This window comes from Juglans microcarpa x Juglans regia, chromosome 2D, assembly GCF_004785595.1.
Source record: "Juglans microcarpa x Juglans regia isolate MS1-56 chromosome 2D, Jm3101_v1.0, whole genome shotgun sequence".
NCBI classification, from domain to species: Eukaryota; Viridiplantae; Streptophyta; class Magnoliopsida; order Fagales; family Juglandaceae; genus Juglans; species Juglans microcarpa x Juglans regia.
The window spans coordinates 15,419,196-15,441,830 of record NC_054596.1 but is presented as its reverse complement, the minus strand read 5'-3'; the positions used below and the strand labels follow the sequence as shown (position 1 = coordinate 15,441,830).

At 38.1% G+C, this 22,635-nt stretch overlaps 2 protein-coding genes across 2 annotated transcripts; one reads left to right on the top strand and one right to left on the bottom strand.

The window, feature by feature from the left end:
* The first annotated feature begins 765 nt into the window (after positions 1-765).
* Positions 766-18,967, top strand: LOC121248977 (RNA cytosine-C(5)-methyltransferase NSUN2-like). The gene is given in 16 exon segments (XM_041147614.1): positions 766-1,160; positions 1,404-1,492; positions 2,108-2,174; positions 2,285-2,397; positions 3,947-4,013; positions 4,161-4,209; positions 4,450-4,535; positions 4,784-5,049; positions 5,157-5,212; positions 12,722-12,807; positions 14,601-14,693; positions 16,009-16,189; positions 16,192-16,338; positions 16,709-17,241; positions 18,092-18,326; positions 18,403-18,967. Coding segments are annotated over 16 exon segments (2,622 nt in total). The 5' UTR covers positions 766-968; the 3' UTR covers positions 18,765-18,967.
* Positions 18,968-19,363: 396 nt separating this feature from the next.
* LOC121248978 (ras-related protein Rab11A) lies at positions 19,364-21,743 on the bottom strand. Its single transcript, XM_041147615.1, has 2 exons — positions 21,439-21,743; positions 19,364-19,987 (listed from the first exon to the last, which is right to left on the bottom strand). The coding sequence occupies exons 1-2, from the start codon at positions 21,675-21,677 to the stop codon at positions 19,540-19,542; spliced, it is 687 nt and encodes a 228-aa protein (XP_041003549.1). The 5' UTR covers positions 21,678-21,743; the 3' UTR covers positions 19,364-19,539.
* Between the last annotated feature and the right edge of the window lie 892 nt (positions 21,744-22,635).

Here is a 22,635-nt window from a genome sequence, read left to right as displayed (position 1 = left end):
AGAAATGCAGTGATTACACTTTTGGATGAAAGAAATTAATTAAGACAACTGTATTCGAAAATAGAAAATACATGTTGGTCGATTCACGCTAATTCCGTATCGGAGTTCCAAAATTTATGACAAATATATGAAAATTGGCACAAAAAGTGGAATAAACATAAGATGTTTTACCCCACGAGCAATCTTATCAGTTTAGCAGGTCGAATAAATTAAAAAATTAATTTGTATAAAAAATTATGATTTTAAACATGACCCACAATATCTCCAAAGAAAATAATAAGACTACCTATTAACAAAAATTATCAATATTTTTCAGATTCTAACCTATAATAACATAAATATTACAAACTCAATAATAACTAATATGAGTATAGGTTTAGAATTATAATTCCAACAATAAAAATATAAGCACGTTAAGAAATATCTATATTACAATCTAACAATAATAAAATTATAATCTTAAAATAAAATTTAAACAGATTATTACGGGTTGATTTTGGATTAATTGAGTTAATCTATTTATTAATCGTACCTTAACAGGTCAACTCGTTTTGACTCAAACTCAATTATATCAATCTCAACCTTCCTAATTTCGTGTTATATATGTATTATATTTATAAATCGTATCACGTATTATTATCCATAATTAATATGTTATTCCATAGCTTTTGCAATATGATATATATCAAGGGCTAGATTAATGGCGTTGGGTTGGCCCAAGACTTCTCTTGAAGGCATCGTTTGGGTTATGGTTCTTCAACTAAGCCCAACCAAACCAAACCCTAACTCAAACCCAAATAGCGAAGCTCACATTTACAAAAATGATGGGAGCAGGAGATTGACTCGAGAGTCGAGAGTCGTGTGTGCGAAGATCCGACTCCAACTCAAACCCGGTTCTTGTTTACGACCACAGCTCCACAACGCAGTTCCTTTCACGCAGCCAGCAGCAGTAACGCATTGTGTCCAAAATGGGAGGTAGAGGAAGATCTCGTACGCAGAGAAGGCATTTTAAGGAGAACAGAGAGAACGTTTGGAAGCGCCCCAAATCCGATCCTTCCTCTGAAAACAACAACAACAACAACAGCAGCAGCAGCAATAATGAGAATTCGTATTGGCAGCCCTTCGCCACCCAAAACCCTGCCTTCGATGAATACTATAAGGTACTTTTACTCTATATACTTGGGGAGTATTTTTCATACACTCAAACGGGTTCCGGCTGTTATCTTATGTATGAATTTTTGTTCTTTATTTTTTGGTGTGTGCATGGATTATTTTGTCCATTTGATATCATACTTACTCAATTGAGTTCAGAATATTATGCTATATTATTAATGTTCTTCTTTTTTTTTTTTTGTGGGAATACGAACTTGTGGTTTTTTTTTTTTTTTTTTTGGTGATATTAGGAGCAAGGGATTGTGTCCCCTGAGGAGTGGGACTCCTTCATGCAAATTCTTCGAAAACCATTGCCTGCTGCTTTTAGAATTAATTCAAGGTAATGTCACAATTGGCGCGTTTTGATATCATATTCTATTGAAATGGCCTTTGGCGTATTTTATCAGATTTTTTTTTTTTTTTTTTTTGATCGGTTGATTTTATCAGAAAATGGAGAGATGGAACTCCTTTAGACGTCTAGCTGTGCTCTTTTAAGCATTTGTTTTAGTAGAAAGAATGAATTGTAGAAAATGTTTTGAAGGAGCCAAAAACAAGTAGGCGGCAATGAATGTAAGCAACCAACTTCCACTTAAACCCTTAAACGTGTAAACTTTAGGTAAAAACATTTTCCCTATCCCTTTCAAAAGAAATATATAAAAATATATAATAAGATATATATTATATAATAGAAGAGTGGCTTATGGATTGTTGGGTATTTCCTCAATTCTTTGCCATAGAAGATAAAGTTCCCTATTACAGAAAACATAAACATTGAAATTCATAGGTGCTAATGGCATGGAGACTCCTGTGACTAATGAAATTGAAACAATCAGAAACTGGCCTTTTCCCTTTCTCTGTGCAATTTAAAATGTATTTGGAATTGTATTTGATTTCCCAAGATTCCAATAGATTTAATTTTACGATGACATATCTTTCGTACTTTCATTTTTTGCAGTAGCCAGTTTTGTTCCGACATTCGATCACAGTTGGAGAATGACTTTATGAAATCTCTTCAAGCTGAGGTAAGATACACAATTAACTTGGCAATTGTAGTGCAGTGGTGATCTTGATGCCAGTATTGTTCATTATTTGTGACAAGCTCTTGTGTTTCTTTTGCATTCATTTTTTTAAGGTCACTGATGGTGAAGTGGAGGCTATTAGACCATTGCCTTGGTACCCTGAGAATCTTGCTTGGCATTCAAATTTTTCCCGCATGCAGCTGAGGAAGAACCAAACACTTGAGAGGTCAATCATGCTTTGTGTGATGATATATGTTAGTGTAACTGAGTAAATTGTATGTGTAGATTGCCGGTTGTCTCGCATACCTTATATATTAAATTTGATTCCAGAATTTTTGTAGCGGCCCCAAATGGATCCCAACTAAAGTCAAGGTTTGAAGATGCCATTAAAAAGTTAATGTAATAATACCTTTGTTGTGATCCCTTATTGAGGGATCATAATGGTTAAAGGGATGACCATTCTGAAATTCTCCTTTTTTTTTTCATTTATCAAATAATCACACATTTGGTCATTCCCATCAAACTAGATAAAACTGTGCAGAAATAAATATTCATATAGTAACATATACCCCGTTGTAAGTGTTGGAAGGATTGGGGGGGGGGGGGGGATGTGTTAATCATCTCTTTCTTCATTGTGAAGTGGCCAAGTTCTTGTGGAATGAGGTTTTGAATCGGATTGGTCTACTTTGGGTAATGCCCAAGGAAATGGTGGATTTATTGGTAGGGTGGAAGGGATTGAAGGGTAGCAAGAATGCTGTTGATATTTGGAAGATGATTCCTTCTTGTCTCATGTGGTGTCTATGGCTTGAAAGGAATGAGAGATGCTTTGAAGACAAAGAACGTTCATTGGGAGACCTTAGGGATTTTTTCTTTAGTAGTTTGAGTTTGTGGGCTAAAACTTTTGTAATGGATGATAATTTCCAGAATTTGTTTTAGATTTAGTTATGTTTTTAGAAAGTAGTAGGTATCTCCTTTGTATACGTCCTGTGTACTTGGGCTTATGCCTATTCTTGGGAATAAAATCTCTTATTACTTATAAAATAAAATAAAATTTTTGGAATTCTAGACCAACCATATTAAGCTGAACCAAACATAGAGAAGAAGTTTAAGAGACTATTCCCTAAACCAAACATTTGCTCTAGCTTGGGAACCCTTCCAATATGCTAACTTTCTTTGTCCTACAGGCTCCAACTATTGTCATGGCTGTGGTTCAGTGAATATGGGCAATTTAAGGGGATAATAGGAAAAGGAGGGGTGAGTTTTACCCCTCAGTAAGCCAATTTACCAATGCCACTGTGTGAAGAAGGGTGAAATGCAGGAATATAACATCCATGATGATATAAAACAAGGGCATCATAGCATTCATCTTTTAAATAAGGTAAAACCCATAAGTCATAACACTTATTTCTCAAATGCTAATACACAAGAAAAAGAGCACATAGAATCGTCTATATAGGAAGTTGCATCATCAAGCCAACAATATAAATCATAGGAGGGTGTTAGTACACACACTATATGATCTTAAGAGTAAAAAAAATGCGAGGGATAGCAACAATAAAGATTTTAGAAGATTACAAAGAGAGATGTTTACCCAAAATTTTAGAATAACAAAGAATTAAAGAGTTTACGTACCCATTCTAGAGAGCACAATGAAGACAACAAAGAGTTTAGAAGAACACAAGACTTCTGTCCATATGCAATATGTACCTGCTTTTTATCCTGGATTTCAGCCCTAATGTCTGTTCTCATTCTGCTATGATATGTGAATTTTCCAGGTTCCATGAGTTCTTAAAGCTTGAAAATGAAATTGGAAATATCACAAGACAGGAGGCTGTCAGCATGGTAAGCCAACATTATACACACTCTGTCACTCCTGAAGTTTATGTACTCATGTTTTTAAAAGATTTTAAAAATCTCTCGAGTTTTGGATGCATTTGTTTCCTTAAGGGTTATATATTTACTTGTGATTAGTGATTGCTTGTGATGCAGGTGCCTCCTCTCTTCCTGGATGTACACTCATATCATTTTGTACTCGACAGTAAGCAACTTATTGTGCATTAAAAAATTCTCTCTTTAAACCTTCCTTTGTTTTGTAATATCTTATTTTCGAAAATATTTTTAACCAAGTTATTTTATAACTGCTGCTTCATCTTTGTCTTCACATTCATCAAATGGTTGTTAAAGTTGCAGGGAAAAAATAATTGAAAATCCATTTGACATGTGAGAAAATCGGGTATTTAACCAAGTGTTTTCTGACTGATTATTTGCTTTTGCTCAGTGTGTGCTGCACCAGGATCAAAAACATTCCAACTGCTTGAGATTATACACAGATCAGCCAAAGAAGGATCACTGCCTGATGGATTGGTTCGTGTCCTTTAACCATTCCTGTTTTATACTGTTTACTACTGATTTTATATTTGTATATAGTCTGCGCTCTTTTTATTTAGCTTGTCTAACTTGGTCTGTTGATATAATTTGAACTTCTCAATGAAGTCCTTGAGCTACACCTATTTTCTTCTCAATAAAGTCCTTGTTTTGCTGATAAAAAAAAATTTGAACTTCTTCTCACTCTGCTAATTCTGGTTTTGAAATTGATTTCTTCATTCTCTTAGGTTGTTGCAAACGATCTTGACGTCCAAAGATGTAATCTTCTCATCCACCAAACAAAAAGAATGTGCACTGCCAATCTGGTAGTCACAAATCACGAAGCTCAACATTTTCCTGGCTGCCGTTCCAACAGAAATTGCTCTAGTTCTTCTGAAAGTACAATGGGATTTCATCCGAGTGTTAGTCAACTTATCTTTGACCGTGTCTTATGTGATGTTCCCTGCAGTGGAGATGGTACACTTCGCAAGGCTCCCGATATCTGGAGGAAATGGTCGTGTGTTTTTCCCTTTATCTACCTTTTGTTTCTTGAATTTTATAACGCCATTTCTGTTTTTACCTTTCTTTCGTGGTGGATAAGATTTTATTTTCTTAATACAGGAATCCAGGATTGGGCAATGGGATCCATAACCTCCAAGTTCAGATTGCCATTCGAGGTAACCTTTGATGGAAAAATTTAAATCAGAAATCCTCTTTATTGTATGCAACAATGCTTGTTTGGATTATATGATTTTTTACTCTTTTTGAGATTTATTTTGTTGTTCCAACTAGCTGATTATACTTATTAACAATGACTAGATATATTTGTGCATATTTTGTAAGAACTTAACTCATCTAGGTGGACTCCATCATGTTAGATGGTCTGGAAGCCTTTTTTTATTTTTTGATAGGTAAATGGTAGTATTAATAAGGATAAACATAGTCCAAGTACACAAGAAGATATACAAGAGATGATATAGGTAACTATAGAAGAAAGAAAATCATGTACATTTAGGCCATTAAAATCTATAGCTATAGCCCAAAGAAATAAGGTGCGAAAAAATTAAGCTCGAATCTCCTCTAAAGTACGCTTCTTGTATTTGAATGTCCGCTTGTTACACTCTCGCCATATGCACCACATAATGCAGATAGGGACCATCTTCCACACAGCTTTGATTTGTGGAGCACCACCCAACATCACCCAACTGGCTAATAACTTAACCACTGTGGCAGGCATCACCCAGTTAAGCCCTATCCGGCTGAACACTTCGCTCCACACGGCTCTTGCTATCTCACAACGTAGTAGGAGATGATCCACTGTCTCGCCAGTTTTCTTGCACATACAACACCAATCTGAGATAATTACCCAGCGCTTATGCTGATTATCAATAGTCAAAATCTTACCCAGGGCTGTTGTTCAAAAGAAAAAGAGTGCTTTGGGAGGTGCTTTATTCCTTCACAAACTTTTCCATGGGAAATGAGTGTTTGGTAGAAATGTAAGGGACTTATAAAAGGAGCGAACCTTTGCGTGAACTGAGCGAACCTTCAGTACTAGCGTGCTGGAACAGAAGGCACAATAGCACTCAACTGGCAGCAGTGTGGAGAATGATACCTTTGTGCTTAATGTGGTGTTTATGGTTTGAAAGGAATGATAGGTGTTTCAACAACAAGGAACGTGCAGTGGGGGAAATATGGAATTTATTTGTATTCTCTCTTTTACAATGGTTTTCTGCTATTGTATTGAAGGGTGGGAATGTCCATGAGTTTCTATTTTCTTTTCAGCTCACTAGAATGTAAGTAGGTGTCTCACTTTGTATACTTCCTATGTACTTGGGCATTGCCTAGTTTCATTCTCTTCAATAAAGATTCTTACTTATAAATAAATAAATAAATAAAAAGCGAACCGAGAAAGTACCCTTACCTGCAAGTGTCCACCATAACTTGTCTTCCCCCAATCTATTCAGCTTCATAGAATAAACTAAGCTGAAGAAAGCCTCAAAACTTTCTATTTTCCAATCTTGGGTTTTTCTACTAAAAGTGACATTCCATTGGACTTGGTCCCCTGAACGAACCATGAGGTCCGCCACCGAAGCTTCTTGATCACACGCCACTCAGAAAACGGATGGAAAAGAGTCAATTAGAGCCACCTCTCCACACCAAATGTCCCTCCAAAATTTTATACGAGTACCCTCCCCCACTATCAATTTTGTATGGTGAGTAAAGACCCTTCACCCTCTTCTTATTTGCTTCCAAACCCCACCGCATGGGACCCATTCTCCCCTCTAGTACACCAACCCCCCCTCCCCCCAATAGATTGTCATGTTTGCAATCTACCACTAATTTCCAGAGAGCTTCCGGTTCCATATTGTATCTCCAAAGCCATTTTCCAAGAAGGGCCCGATTAAACGTTCTCAAGTTCTTTATCCCTAACTCACCTGACGGAATTGGCCTGCATACCTTGTCCCAACTAACTAGGTGAAACTTGAAATCATCCCCTATCCTACTCCATAAGAAATCACGATAGAGTTTTTCTATCTGTGCCTCCACGCAAGCTGAAATTGGAAAAACAGATGAAGTAAGTTGGTAAGTTAGAGAGGGTACTTTTGATAAGAGTCACCCTGCCTCCTTTCGACAGATATAATTTCTTCCACCCTGCCAATTTCCGTTCTACTTTCTCAATAACTGTGTCCCAAATAGACAAGGCCCGTGATGCGGCCCCCAACGGTAATCCCAAGCATGTCATAGAAAAAGAAACGACCTTACACCCGAGTGTGCTAGCCAAATGCCTAGTATTACTGACATTCCCAACTGGCACTAATTCTGATTTATCAAAATTCACTCTCTAACCTAACGCTGCTTCGAAACAAAGAAGAAGCGTCTTCAGTGCCCTAAGATGGTCTTGCTCTGCCTTGCAAAAAATAAGGGTGTCATATGCAAATAGTAAGTGTGAAACTGAGATAAGGCTCATGTTTGGATCACCCACTGAATATCCAACCATAAAACCTTTGCTAACCATAGCCGATAGCATCCTCCTCAGTGCCTCTCCATGATAACAACAAAGAGAAGAGGGGACAGGGGATCTCCCTGCCTTAGGCCTCGCAAGCTATTAAAGAAATCCTCTGGATTGCTATTGATCAGAACTGTAAATCTTGCCATTGAAATACACCATCTGATCCACATACACAATTTCTCCCCAAAGCTACATCTCTTCAATAAATAAAGGAGGAAGTCCCAGTTAACATGATCATACGCCTTTTCCATATCTAGTTTATAGATAATCCTTGGAATACCATACTTTAATCTACTATCCAGACATTCTTTGGCTATTAGGACTGAATCCAGGATTTGGCGACCCCTTACAAAAGCATTTTGTGGCTTTGATATCATCTTACCTATGACTACCTGAGCCTGTTTGCAAGCACATTGGAAATGATTTTATATACCTTGTGTATGAGGCTAATGGGCCTAAAATCCTTCACTTCCGATGCTTCTGTCTTCTTTGGGATCAAAGTAATAAAAGTAGTATTCATGCTTTTCTTGAACTTCCTAGCCAAGAAGAATTCCTGGAATACATTCATAATATCTTCTTTCACTACCTCCCAACATGTTTGGAAGAAGCCCATCAAAAAACCATCTGAACCGGGTGCTTTATCTTTCACCATTTTTCTGACCACATCATATACCCCCTCTTCCTCAAAATATCTCTCCAACCAAGACGCTGATTGTGGCTCAATAGAATTAAAACCAAGTCCATCTAATTTTGGCCTCGAACCCTCACCTTCTGAAAGTAATTGTTCAAAGAAACTCACCACATGCTCCCAAATCTAAGGAGCCTCCATGCATTCTCTACCATTGATTTTCAGCATATCAATGGAATTATTTCTCCTGTGAGAATTAGCCACTCTATGATAGAATTTTGTGCTTCGATCCCCTTCTTTCAACCAAGGTGCTCTTGACTTCTGTCGCCAAAAGATCTCTAGAGATAATACTCTTTCCAACCCTGAAGCCAGCTCTGTCTTACATGAGACTTCCTCTGACGTGAGGACTATCTTTAGTAATCCTCTCAAGATTCTGTAATTCTCCCATCATAGCTTTCTTTTGCTCCTCTAAGTCTCCAAATGTTTGAGAATTCCAAAGCTTTAAATCATTCTTTAAAGCTTTTAGCTTGCCTGCAAGAATATAAGAGGGAGTACCATGAAACTGATAAGATGACCACCAAAGCCTTACCTTGTCCACGAAACCTTCACTTTTGAGCCACATGTTTTCGAACTTAAAATAGCGACGACCCCCTTGAATATTGCCTCCATCTAGCAAAATGGGAAAATGATCCGAGCAAAGACGTGGCATTCTCTTCTGACATACCTCCAGATAATGACTTACCCAATCCGGCGATATTAGAAATCTGTCCAACCGAGACCACGTCTGATTATTAGACCAGTTAAAGGGACCACCTATTAATGGGAGGTCAACCATGTTCAAGTAAAAAATGAACTCTGAAAAATCTTTCATGGTTGGGCGTATACGGCTGTCTCCAAATCTCTTTCTAAGGAACCTTATTACTTTAAAACCACCACCCATGCACCAATGGAGGTCCCACCAGCTATATATTCCCACTAGTTCTTCCCACAAATGCCTTCTGATGTTTTCAACATTCGGTCCATATATACCTTGCAAATGCCCACAGGAAATTATCCTTCACCATCTTAAAGGAATAGGCCACTGAGTATTCCCCTACAAATTCCTCTATTTTCTCCACCACTCTTTTATCCCACATCATAAGGATACCACCCGATGCACCATTCGAAACCAGATAAACCCATTCTGCATACGGGCAACTCCACACACCTCACCAGTTTTCTGGTCACCCATTTCAACTTTGTTTCTTGTAAACAAATAATATCTGCCTTCCATTCCTGAAGCAAATTTTTTATGCGAAGGCGCTTATTACCCTCATTTAGCCCACGCACATTCCACAATACAATTTTCAGCTTCATAAAAAAACAGCAGTACCCTTCCCTTTGGACCTATCTCGGCTTGAACTGCCCTCATTCAAAGACCAATTAAGTCTGTTAAGCTCCCTCTGTTTCTTGGAGCCAACTTTCTTGGACTGAGAATGGCTCACCTCAATGGCTGTGAGAAGGGCCATAAATTGCTCTTCGTAACCCACACACTCCATTCCCACCACATGTTGAATGTCCTTCACCTTTTTGAGAACCCAATCAGAGATCTCAAACTCATTTGGTAATAGACAATTCAGTGGGAATGGCTCCTTATCCCCACCATCTCCCTCCCCTCCAAACATGTTACATTCTTCCCATTTAACTACAGTGCCCCTGTTGATCTCAACATTAGCAGAAGGAATGGCAATCTCCTATGTTTCAGGAACCAAAAACAAATCCTCACTAACCTCGGAAAGTAGCCCCCCGAGACTATCTTCCACGAAATCCAAACTCCTCCCGTCTCCTCCCTCTGATAACACCTCATGATGCTCAAACACAGCAAATGACGCCTCCAACTGGGACAATGTAGGTTCCATGTTAAATATCGGGAGTTTCTGTGTGCAGGACTCAGGGGAAAAAATTTTCGGAGCCACTAAACCTTCTTCCTCTACATGTGACGAAAGGATCTGCTCCACCATCGTTAGCCACGTTCACTGCCGTGGTGACGGAAAGCATCGCAGAATGCTTTGGTGCACAAGTTTGTGCCACCCCCCGGCTGGAATGCCATCTGTGATGTCTTTGTTCACTCTAGAGGGCACCAGCATGCGAGAATCCAACTTAGGTGGTACCACCACACATTGCTCAGCGTAGATTCTGTCAAGATCCAACACAGGTGTCGTCAGCGTACCGGTCGCGACCATCGGAACCAACTCTAATGGCTTGGTCTGGGTCTCGCCAGTTGATGGGCTTGGATCACCAGCACCCCGTCTTCTCCAAACGTGACTAGGGCCAACCCCTGTTGTAAGACTGTTTTGGCCCACGGTTTGAGGCCCTTTACGTCGGCCCAAGTCCAATTTGGCCTTTCCTCTACCCACTAGATTTTTATTGAGAGAAATGTTTTCCTCGGGCCTATTATCTGGCCCATCAAATCCCATGCCTTTTACTCTTATTTCTTCAGCCAAAACAATGTCAACCCAGCCCAAGTCCAAGCCCACCTTCTGATTTTCCTGTATGTAGCTTAAAACACATACCATCCTCTCCTGCAAAAAATCAATTTGCTTTTTCATTTCCAGCAGAGCAGAGTACATGCCATCCTCTTTCAAGCTGACAACGCAGCTGCCACCACCATATTGCCTTTGCACAACGCCTCCTTTCAGACTTATATGCATGTCAGACCTTCCCTCCTATTGGAGGACCTCTCTGTACGACCGCCTTTTGGGTTGGCTCACTACCACCATCTCCTCCGACGGCACCTAGGCTGCCCCTCCTCTGTTGTTAGCCACATAGCCACCCTCTCTACTAGCCTCCCTTAGTGTATCCACCATCTTCCTCCATCCTTTGTCATCTCTCTCCTTTGGAATGAAGATGAAATTTCTTCTACCACCATCTCCATACTCCATTAAAGCCATGTAACCACCGTGTGAGTTAGAACATCTCTGCGCAATGAACCCTTTGTTTCCCTCACGATGAGCCGAATAGAACACTTTTCCTCCTCCCCTCAAATAGTTCTCTAAGGCTTTGGCAAACCAGAATGTCATGGACCTCCCCAACCTTATTTCCTTCACAACTCTCCAGCTCCTTTCCGTGATGAGCAAATATTTTCCATCCCTCAAGAACTCTAAAGCTTTTGCTTCTATAACTATCTGATTCTGGAATCCCATTATCAGCTCTAGTCAAATGGTAACCTCACCATTAAACACCCCCAACCACCACTGAAAACATTATGTGTACGGAGAGAAAATAGAGAGAGAAAACGAAAACAAGACTTTCTGAAAGCCTTTTTTCCTAACTTGGTAGGGGCCTGAAGTTTAAGTTTTCATTTTAAAATTTTCCTACTGTCCAATTGGGTCCATTTTCTTAAGTTATATTTTATGAACATGTGATGGCAAATGAAAGTTAATGATGGTGGTAGCTCTGGTGGGATTTGGAATGGAGGAGAGGGAGACGGAGAGGAAGATAGACTTTTTTTTTAAGGTAAGTAAATAATTTAATATAATTTTCAATTGTTGACATGGTATGGCAATGTTGCCATTTCACATGCCACAGGTACTATTAACATGCCACCTTGGTTTTCCTTTTGCTGCATCAGCAACTTTCCCCCCTTGATGGATGTAAGAACTAAATTGCTACCATTTAAGTTTTTTTAAGGACTAAACTGAGGCTTTTCAAATTTCAGAGACGAAATTCGGACCCTTGTTATATATTTGGGGACCAGAAGTATATTCCAGTCTAACTTATGCCATACTTGTATATTTATAGTATTTTAATTCTATTTTATTATAATATATGTATTTATGATCAAACTGGTTTGACCAGTGACTCTGTGAATCAACTATCTTTCTGGCTCACTTATTTAGTTTTAAATCTTGATCCAATCTTGTCAGAAATTCCAACTAAAATAAAATCGAAAAAAAGACTCGGATATTGTCCTGCTAAAATGGTGTTTTTGAAATGTTGATGTGAATTTGTGTCTTAAGGGAGATATGGAAAGAAACAACCCACCTGTGGGTAGCCCAAGTGATAAGGGCAAACTTGTGTGCATGAGCTCTATGTCACAGGTTCAATTCCCCCTGGGATCAAACTGTGATTTAAGTGGGAGGCCATGGCGGTGGGTTGCTATGCTAGTCTCCCCGGGGGTTTAGGTTCCATGGGTGAGTCCTAAGGGCTCTGCCGTGGGGCGGTTCCCCAGACATTAAAAAAAAGGGGAAAGAAACAATTCTACTATACGTTTTGTTTCGAGTAAGTCACAGGTTCCCGTGGTGCTGATAAGTGGCTAATCTCTTCGAGAGCCCGTCTTTTATTTAGTCATTACATTACAATGCATGTTGTTGCTTAGACTTAAGTTTTTTGATGGTTCATTGATGGTGTTCAAGAGATGTTTGTTGTATTAGATGGAACTTCTAATCATGCCACTTAGTCTTTCCTTTTTAAGTTAATATATGAAGGTCATACTAGTGTTTGTATTTGGGTCTGCGCATGCAGTCTAGTGAGTATTCAAAACTTACAAAAACTGTGTTGCTTATGCAGGTCTATCCTTGCTTAAAGTTGGCGGCAGAATGGTTTACTCAACTTGCTCAATGAATCCAGTTGAGAATGAAGCTGTGGTTGCTGAGGTAATTATCAATTATTTTTCTACATCAATGAATCCAGCTAGTGAATGAAGCTATGGTTCAATGAACTTGCTCAATTTTTTGTGTGCACGTCCACAAACCCTACCTCTATATCAAGTAACATATCCACTCTTTTAACAGCCTACAGGAGATTCTTTTTTATTTCTAGATTTAACTGTGTCTTATCACTCAAAGATGGCATTAGGAAAAGGTAGAACTAGTAGGCTGATAGGCTCAAAAGAATAATTTTTGGTTTTTGGGATAAGTAAAGATACCACGTATTATTGTTAAGTGCTGGGGGCACAACCCAAGTACACTGGGGTTACACAAAAGAAAATGCCTAATCTGAAAAAAAAAAAAAAAAAAAAAAAAAAAAAAAAAAAAAAAAAAAAAAAAACAAAGAGTAAAGATTCTATGTATGGACGAGTAAATTTTGTGCTCCTGGTCCCTTGGCTGCTCTTTTAAAATTTCACTTGAATGAAGATGCCCGATTAGGCCAAGATGCGTTCATTGACAGACCTGTCCTACACTGCTACTGATCTCCTAATGAAATCCTACAGTGTCCACCAGCTTATTCATCTCTCCAAGACTTGGAATGTTTATGCTATGTCCACATCCTAAAGTACATTGGTCACAACTCCTTTTTTACAAGTAAAGCCTGTTTGTCACAACGTATTCTCTATATAAAGCAAATCAATTTTGATTCTTGAATAATTATGATTTTATGTATGGACCATTCTCTCCATGATGGCAGCCATTATGGACTAGTTCTGCTTCAACTATAACATTGTCTTCCCTTTAAAAATTATTTTACTTATGTACCATTCCTCTAAACAGGAGGTTTGTGATCATTTTGTGACCAACTTTACATCTAATGATTGTCATGCACTACTTTCGTGTGTCCCTAAAGGAACTCCTCTATCTCAAGACGATTCATGGCACCTCAGCAGTAAATTGAAGAGTAATAACAGCAAGTGTTCGATTTCCTGTCTACTTTCAAATTTCTTAATAACTGGTTTTTACTTTAATTGACTGAGAATTCTGAAAGTTGGTATAAATAAGTAGATGGAGAAGAACAGATTGGACAATTTGATTTTGAAGCTAGCTTTATACTATTTTGGAATTTCCTATCTCAATTTTCACTTTCATTAGGTTCTAAGATTGTTAGCACCTTGTGTCTTGAGAAGATCTAATCTGTTTTCCTAAACTCATGTGTTGTATAGCATATGAGATAATTTGCATGTGAATTTTATGCCTGCATTTTGTTTCTACTTTATTTTCTTTTACCTTAACATAAGTGTCAAATTTGGGTCAATTTTGCCTTAATGTGTTGGTATTTGATCTTACCTAGTTGTTGTCTTCTTTAGTCTTTAATTTATTTATTTTTTTGATGTCGGGGAACCTCTCCAAGGTAGGGTCCTTCGGATCCATCCCTGCAGAGTAAACTCTAGTCCCGTGCATCATACCCTCGGAAGTTTCCCTACACGGAATTGGTTAAATTGCTGGCTTTTCACCAGGGGGTGTGATCCCAAAGGATTGTTTTGTAGCCATGAGGTGTTGAACCTTGGACCTTGAAGGGAGTGATACCCCAAGACCAAGGCCTTCACCACTTGGGCCAACCCCATGGGGTTGTCTTTAATTTATATTATGGTCATATTTTTGAATGGTTGGATTCGATTTCTTCTAATGATTATGACTTCATGGATGTGGCAATTTTCTTTCTCTGCACCAACTGGACGTAACTGGAGGTTTATTCCTACACATAAATTTTGGTCACCATTGCTCATTTTCTACAGATTTTGCGGAAGTGTGGAGGGTCTCTTGAACTTGTTGATGTCTCTTGTGAGCTTCCCCAACTTGTTCGCAGGCCAGGCCTCAAAAAATGGAAGGTTAGTTCTTGGCATATAGATTCTGGTTTTTCATTTTTTTTTACTAAATACAATTACTCTGGGGTATGGGTGATGTGTATGAGGCAAGAAAAATCCCTATGCCTGCTCTCAGTCACCTGCAAACTATATGCATTGTGTTACCCCCAGGAAAATTGGACTGAAAATGTTTAGTTCCTGAGCCCTCACATTACTACTGTTCTACCGAAGTGGGTACTAGTCTTGTGTTCTTTTTGGTCAACGCTATTGCTATATTACTTTTGTATACTGAAAGTTATCTTCATTGCCCATGCATAAAGGACATTTCTTGCTCTTCCTCTAGAGAGGAAATTTAGCTTGAATCAATATTGGGTGTTTGGCATGGTTCCATTGCATACAAAAATGTCTATATCAGACTTACCTTCCAAAAAAATATCTATCTGAGACTTGGAGTGGAGAGAAAGTAATGTCTGTTACTTGTAGTAGTAGTACACTGGTTGAAATTAAGGCCTCGTTTGTTTTCAAGAAACATTTCATCTCATCTCATCTCACCTCATCATTACAACTTTCCCAAATCCCCACACAAAATAAAATAAACAATTCAACTTTTTCAAATCCCAAAATAAAAATAATATTAAAAAATATATTCTAACAATATTTTATTCAAATTTTTAACTTTAATCTCAACTCATCTCATCTCATCTTTGAAAACAAACAAGCCCTAATATTTGGGCTTCATTCAACCAGAACCTCCGGACATATAACAAAATCAAATTATGACCCTGTAGATGAAAGTAACGGTACAGCTGACTTTGGTGCACGATAGAAGCTTACCTTTCTCACTGTTAAGGTCAAAATGCTGTTTTTCTTATTGATTAATGGTGAAACAGGACTTGGTGCCACTTTTTAGATTGACTATTTGGTGGGAATTGATGCAATGCCTGGCAATTTTTCCTACCTGGACCTTTATTTCTTGACTGGAAAATGTTTGTATTGGTTGTATCGTGGTTTAATGTTGAAGTTGTTACTTTTAGCTTATGGGTCATCTATTCTAAAATAAATCTAAATATTCTCAAATTAGTAAAAAAGTTAATCCTATGATATCATGTAGTGAGTGATGCTGTGCATGACAAATGTCTGGGTTCAGACTGGATATTTACATGGAAAATGGTATTCTCTATCCAAATCAAAAGCAACAAATTGCTGATCTTGCCCGGTAGCAAGACAATGATATAAAATTTTGGTCAACTTTGTGGAATAAGTTCCAGCATTACACCTTTAGCTGGCAACATGCATCGTTCAAGTATATGGTTTTTCATTCCTTCTCTTGGACATGCAGGTGCGTGACAAGGGCACCTGGTTTGTTTCCTACAAAGACGTCCCTAAGTACCGCAGAAGTGTGATTGTTCCTAGCATGTTTCCCTCTGGCAGAATCTATGTGGAGCAAAGTGAGAATAACCCTGATACGGAATTGGGAGAAAAGCATGAGAGTGGTAACGGAAATTCCAAAGATGGGTTCCAGCCGTTAGGGGATCCATAGCTCTAGCTGATGATTTAGATGAGGAAGTTTGTAACTTTCCTCTAGAACGTTGCATGAGGATAATGCCTCATGATCAAAACAGTGGAGCATTTTTTATTGCTGTCTTCCACAAACTTTCCGCTCTGCCAGGTAACTTCAGATCTAATCTAACTAATAATATTTCTCATGAGAAGCCAAGACATTCAAGGTATCAGTCATGGTAAAACCAAAGCGACCGCATGCATGTGCTAAACATCCATAGATAAATCCCTTTTTTGTGTCTTCTCTGTTCTGTGTTCTCTCTGTGGGCAATAATTTTTTTTTATAGTGTTAAATTTTTGGAGAATCAGATGAATGTTTCGATACCCTTTTGCAAATGCATCATGTTTATCATATGCTTTTGCAATAAAGTTTTAAATCTAAAATAGATTTATATCTATTTTGGAGTAATTCCTGTTCTCTACATTCTGTTTTAGGCTTCCATATCAAGATGATTACACTGATATTTTTTTGTACACAGCTATGCAGGAGAAACCAAATACTCTGCAAGTAGGTAGTGAGTCATCTACAAAACAATTGAATCAGGTTATTGAAGATACCAATGGGGTGGAGGTTATTTCAGGAGATGGCACAGATGAGAAACATTCAGTAGCCAATTTAGAGGCTGGTACAGATGAACCAGATGAGGCTGCTGTGGAACCTCATCTTTGCATTACAAGTGAAGTGCAGAATTCTGAAGAAGCCCAAGCACTTGATCATAAGGAAATTGATGTGAAGAAAGCTGGAGGTAAAAGAAAGAAGCAAACGCAAGGCAAGTGGAAAGGGGTTGACCCTGTTGTTTTCTTCAAAGATGAAGGCATCGTCAATAGCATAAAGTTATTCTATGGTATTGATGGCGCCTTTCCGTTAAATGGGCACCTAGTCACAAGAAACAACGATACTAACCATGTGAAGAGGATATACTATATTTCAAAGTCAGTTAAGGATGTCCTTGAGCTGAATTTCTCAGTAGGGCAGCAACTTAAGATAACGTCCATCGGCCTGAAGATGTTTGTAAGTATTTCTATATGTCATTGTTACCATGATTATTTAGTATGCCCTAGTTTACGTTTCGATAGTGAAAGTATTTGAGAATGTTTGTGAATGGTAGTGAAAAGTAGGTGAAAAGTAATAATAGAATATTGAATAATAGTAAAAAGTAGGTGAAAAGTAATGAATAATAGTAAAAGTAGGTGAAAGGTAATAATAAAGTAAAGAATAGTAGTGAGAGTGTTTGAGAGTACTTGAGGCACTCTCGTTAGCCCTGTTCCGTTTCAAAGTTACATGTTCATAAAAGGTTTCCTTCTCCCCCATCTTATTCTTGAGGGTGTCGATCCTGATTCCTGCGTAATGTGTATGAATAACTGCCTTGTAAGTTAAAAATAGCGCCATTGGATGGGACATAACATATCAGCTACAATTTTACAAGTCAAAGTTTAGTTGGAATACGATTAACAGTACAATTGGTCAAAGTTTGCTCTAAAAACATTTCATTTTAGCCCCAAAAGAAAGAATCAATAAGCGCTTGCTACCCTGCTTATAATTTCTACCACGAGTTGAACCGTGATCAAATTTGCTTTCACCTATGTTGGGGGTTTTATTGGTGGAGTATCAAAACAAAGACATGGAAAAATAAATGAGAATCCAGTCCCATGATCTGGTCTCCCATTCATATTTATGTCGCCAACTAATGAATCTAATGAATGGTTTTCTTTTGCGAGTACATATTGCCAAATTTCATTTTATTTGTTTGTGATGAGTTTAACTGCACTCCTGTCTAATCCTAGTGTATTACACGAATAAAGTTCCCTGATAACTGCTATTTTTGTGTAATTGGAGTTTTTTTCACTCTGTCAAAAAACAGGAAAGACAATCATCCAGAGAAGGGAGCTCTGCACCATGTGCGTTCCGGATATCTTCCGAAGGACTGCCACTGATTCTTCCCTATGTCACCAAACAGATACTATATGCATCCCTAGTGGACTTCAAGCATCTTCTGCAATATAAAACTATTAAATTTGCAGATTTTGTTGATTCTGAGTTTGGACAGAAGGCAACAAACCTAATGCTAGGCTGCTGTATTATAGTTTTGAGCAAAGGTATACATTACCATGTTTTCAAGATGATCAGTTCCCATTTACGTGAATATCTTACATTTTTTTTTTTTTTTTGCAGGTAGCAAAGCCTCATTAGATTCTACCCAAGTGGATGAGTCAACAATAGCCATTGGATGCTGGAAGGGCAGGGCCAGTTTATCTGTAATGGTCAATGCAATTGAGTGCCAAGAACTGCTAGAAAGGCTCTTAATACACATGGATGCTCAAAACGGCTCTTTGGTGCATGAAGAGAAATCTTATGTCAAGGGTGTCGAAGTAGAGGACATGAATGACATAGAGAGGAATGAGGACATGGATGCTCAAAACTGCTCTTTGGTGCATGAAGAGAAATCTCATGTTCAGGGTGTTGAAGTAGAGGACATGAATGACATAGAAAGGAATGAGGACATGGAGAGTGGCATACTTGCAACCAAGAGTTGAACTAATTTCAAGAAACATATTTGTGTGTTGTATTATAATTAGCTAATCCAATCTTGGATGTTATCATGATTAGCGTGGCAGAGTCCTTCGTTTTGGTACTTTAGAGGAACTCTTTTTTGACAGTGTGGACTCTTAATTTTTCTTACCATATCATGTTAACGCGATTCTTAAGAAGAAGAAATTACGGGTTTGTTTTGCTGAAAGTTTCTCTTTTACACACACTCCTAGAAACCATGATCATGCATGTGTCTATGTCTAGGTCGAAGTTTTTATATTATAAAAAGTTTTTCGATGGCCAGCTCGCTGGCGGAAGGCGTACATGGACATGAAAATTTGTTTCTCAAAAGTATCCAAGAAAGGAAGTGTACTGCAAAATCATACCGAAGAGGAATTGCAGCAGTTGTGTCATATCATCCACCACGGTGCCGTGTATCACATTATCAATAATAATGGGGGACCCCCCCCCCCCCCCCCCCCCCCCCCCCCCCCCCCCCCCCCCCCCGGTACAGAAATTTAATAAACAGTATTTCAGGCAATTGGGTACTATCCCAATTGACAATTTCTCAGGGAGAATGGACAATTTTTTGTGGACTTTGACATTGGTACAAAGAGAATCTAAACTCCCATTTCATAACATGCAAGTAACCAGTTGCTCATACAAACGGAACTGAAGCATTGGCAAATATACAAAGGAAATACACCACACACCTCAAAAAATTGCTATGACGAACATATGACCAAGATTCACGTATTTTGAAACTTCAATTCAATCAAATCACGCTAATCTACAGCACATACTGCTCTTAGCTGGGATCTCTTGTGCAGGACCTGGGATAATGATCTTTTTGCCGGAAAGGGATGTAGGGTTCCCACTACCTTGATTTTCATCTGCAACTAGGTTCTTCTTGTTCACAATGTTGAAGATCTCTGTCAACACAGTCAAGAAGGCAGTTTCAACATTGGTTGCTTCCAGTGCCGATGTCTCCAAGAAAAACAGTCCTTCCTTTTCAGCAAATTCTTTGGCATCCTCTGTGGGGACTGCACGCTGATTCTCAAGATCACTCTTGTTCCCTATCAGAATGATGACAATGTTCTTGTCTGCATGGCTACGCAGCTCTTCCAGCCAACGAGGTATGTGATCAAATGTCTGGCGCTTGGTTATGTCGTAAACCAGCATTGCCCCAACAGCACCCCGGTAATAAGCGCTTGTAACCGCTCGGTATCTGATCAATCAACCAAAAGACAATATCAGAGGATTATAGATTGCATTGAGGCAGACAGTTTATTTCAAATGGCTTAACAGATCATTCAATCACAATCCACACAAAACCTAATCATTTAAAAAAAATTAAGCTTTGAGATACTAAAAAGGAAACACGTTGGTCTCAAAATACCACAGAAATTTGCCAAGGGCCCCTCTCATACCCAAAGGTAGAATGATAGAATCCAAAGCTATATGAAGGCTCAGTAACATCTCTACTGCCTCAACAAGTGTGTTCTTATCACACTCTTGAAGCACACCATAATACAAGTGACAGGCATTTGGAAAATCTTGTAGAAGGAAGAACTCTCACTCAAGATCAAGTAGTCATTCATATTGGACATAAAACGAACTACTCTGCAAATAAAATATCAATTTTTACAAGCGTTGAACATGTTTCGAACTTTCACCTTGTATCTCCCGAAAGGAATATAGAAGCTGAAAAGAAAAACCTACACGTTTGTATCCTTGTGATGTGGATCCATTTCCAGATATCAAAAGTAGCCTTAAAAAGGGGAATGTTCTTGCAGTCAATTAGATTATTTAGATATAATCATATAAGTACTCATTATCAACTACAACTGAAGGATACCCGGCTTCTGTAAAACCCAAAGTGCGAACTTCTTATATTCTTTCTTTTATTTTACGTCTAGAAAATATAAAAGATTTTGACAAGCAATAAAACGGAAACTCTAAGAGAAAGGGAGGTGGGTAAGCTCTCGTACGGCTTGGAAGTTATCCTTCTGACCAAAGTTCCAAACATCATCCAATGGAGGAGGTTCTATCACAAAACCAATGGTTTCAAGAAACGCCGACTTGTCTAAATTTGGATTAAGTCGTACTAAGATTTCAAATCATTTCTCATACTGGTTTTTTAACGCACATTATTCGAATATACATCTACGATTACACAAAAAAATCAATTACCAAAACGAAATTATACCTCATGACAAGCATTCAAAGGACTTGAGACTCTCTGATGGATTGGATCTAAGAATAAAAAAACTAAGATAACATTTTAATACAATCATACCAGGAGACAAATTCCTGATCCAAGTCATGCGCACTATTTTAATACAATCATACTAGACAAATTCCTGATCCGAAATAAGGAAATCTAACTTTTTTCTAAATTGTCAAGGATTTAGTAACAAATCAATGCAGAGTGAAATTGACATTGGTTTGACTTATCAAAATTCGGCGTGGAAATAGAAGAGAAGATTGGAACTGCATTTCCTGACAAATCAGTAACCTCAAAAGGCATGTGAATTATTTATTTAGCTAGCTAGTTTTCTCAGAAGAAAGATCGATCTCGAGCTTTGAGCACAACTCAGTGAACTAAATGAGAACCGTAGGAAGCTAGCTAGAAAAGTTGAAAGCTAAGTGTGTAGCAGAAAGAGAGTTGATGAGCACCGTTCTTGGCCAGCTGTGTCCCAGATCTGGGCCTTGACGCTCTTGTGCTGGATAACGAGGGTGCGAGTCTGGAACTCGACCCCGATGGTGGCCTTGGAGTCGAGGCTGAACTCGTTCCTTGCGAACCGGGCCAGTATCTGCGACTTCCCAACCGCCGAGTCCCCTATCAGCACCACCTTGAACACGTAGTCTATCTTCTGGTTCGCATCCCCGTACCCTCCTCCTCCCCCACTCGCCATTCTCTCTGTCTATCTCCTCTCTGGCAAGTTCACGGATCGAAGCGGAAAGGGCACTTTTGAGGAAAAGCCGAGGGCTTGAGGCTGTTGATACAAATGAAGGCAATTGGTATTTTTCCAATATTGCGCGTGAGGACGGGAAGACGAATGATGACTTCCCACGTCGTGGAAAATTTGGATCGAAATTCCGGGAAGGTTATTTGTTGGCTTACGTGGCGTGAAGGGAATGGGCAGGGTGGTATGCAGGTTTGAAAGGGTCATCACTAGATGTTTACTGGAAATAGTTGGAGCTTTCGCTCGCAATGATTCGCAATGTCGGGTGGCAGTTTAGCCTCGGTCGTGTTTCAGCTGCGTTGTCTGATTTATTTTTTGATAAATACTTTAATCATTATTTAAAATTAAATTTAAAAACTGAAATAATTGTAAAATTATTTTTAATATAAAATAATTTAAATATATTATATAAAATTCTGTCCATTTATAAATTTATTTTTTTATTATCTCTTAATATTTATAACAATTTTCTTATTTTTTATGTTGTTTTCTGCTAGTGCTAGATTTGTTATGTCCAAGCTTATAAAGGTTCGCTAAATTCCTATTTCTAGTTTTCGACTGTGGTTTAAAAAGTTTGTATCTTATTTTTTTCTTAAAAAAATACCATCTGTAAGAAAATTTTTTTATAAAAATAAATTTATAAATTGACATGATTTGATATGATATGTTAAATTATAAAATTATTTTTATTATTAAATAAATTTATCGTATCATATAAAATAATTTTAATTTTTAAATTTATTTTTATTAAATCTTTTTATACATATAATATTTTTTTCTTTTTTTTATAAGACAAAAGTTCACCATGTTTAGTTTGAAAGATTATAAATTGTACATCTATCTCGTTTCCTTACCATTAAATTTTTGTATATTCTTTTTTAGCAACGATTCATTTAAACATTACTTG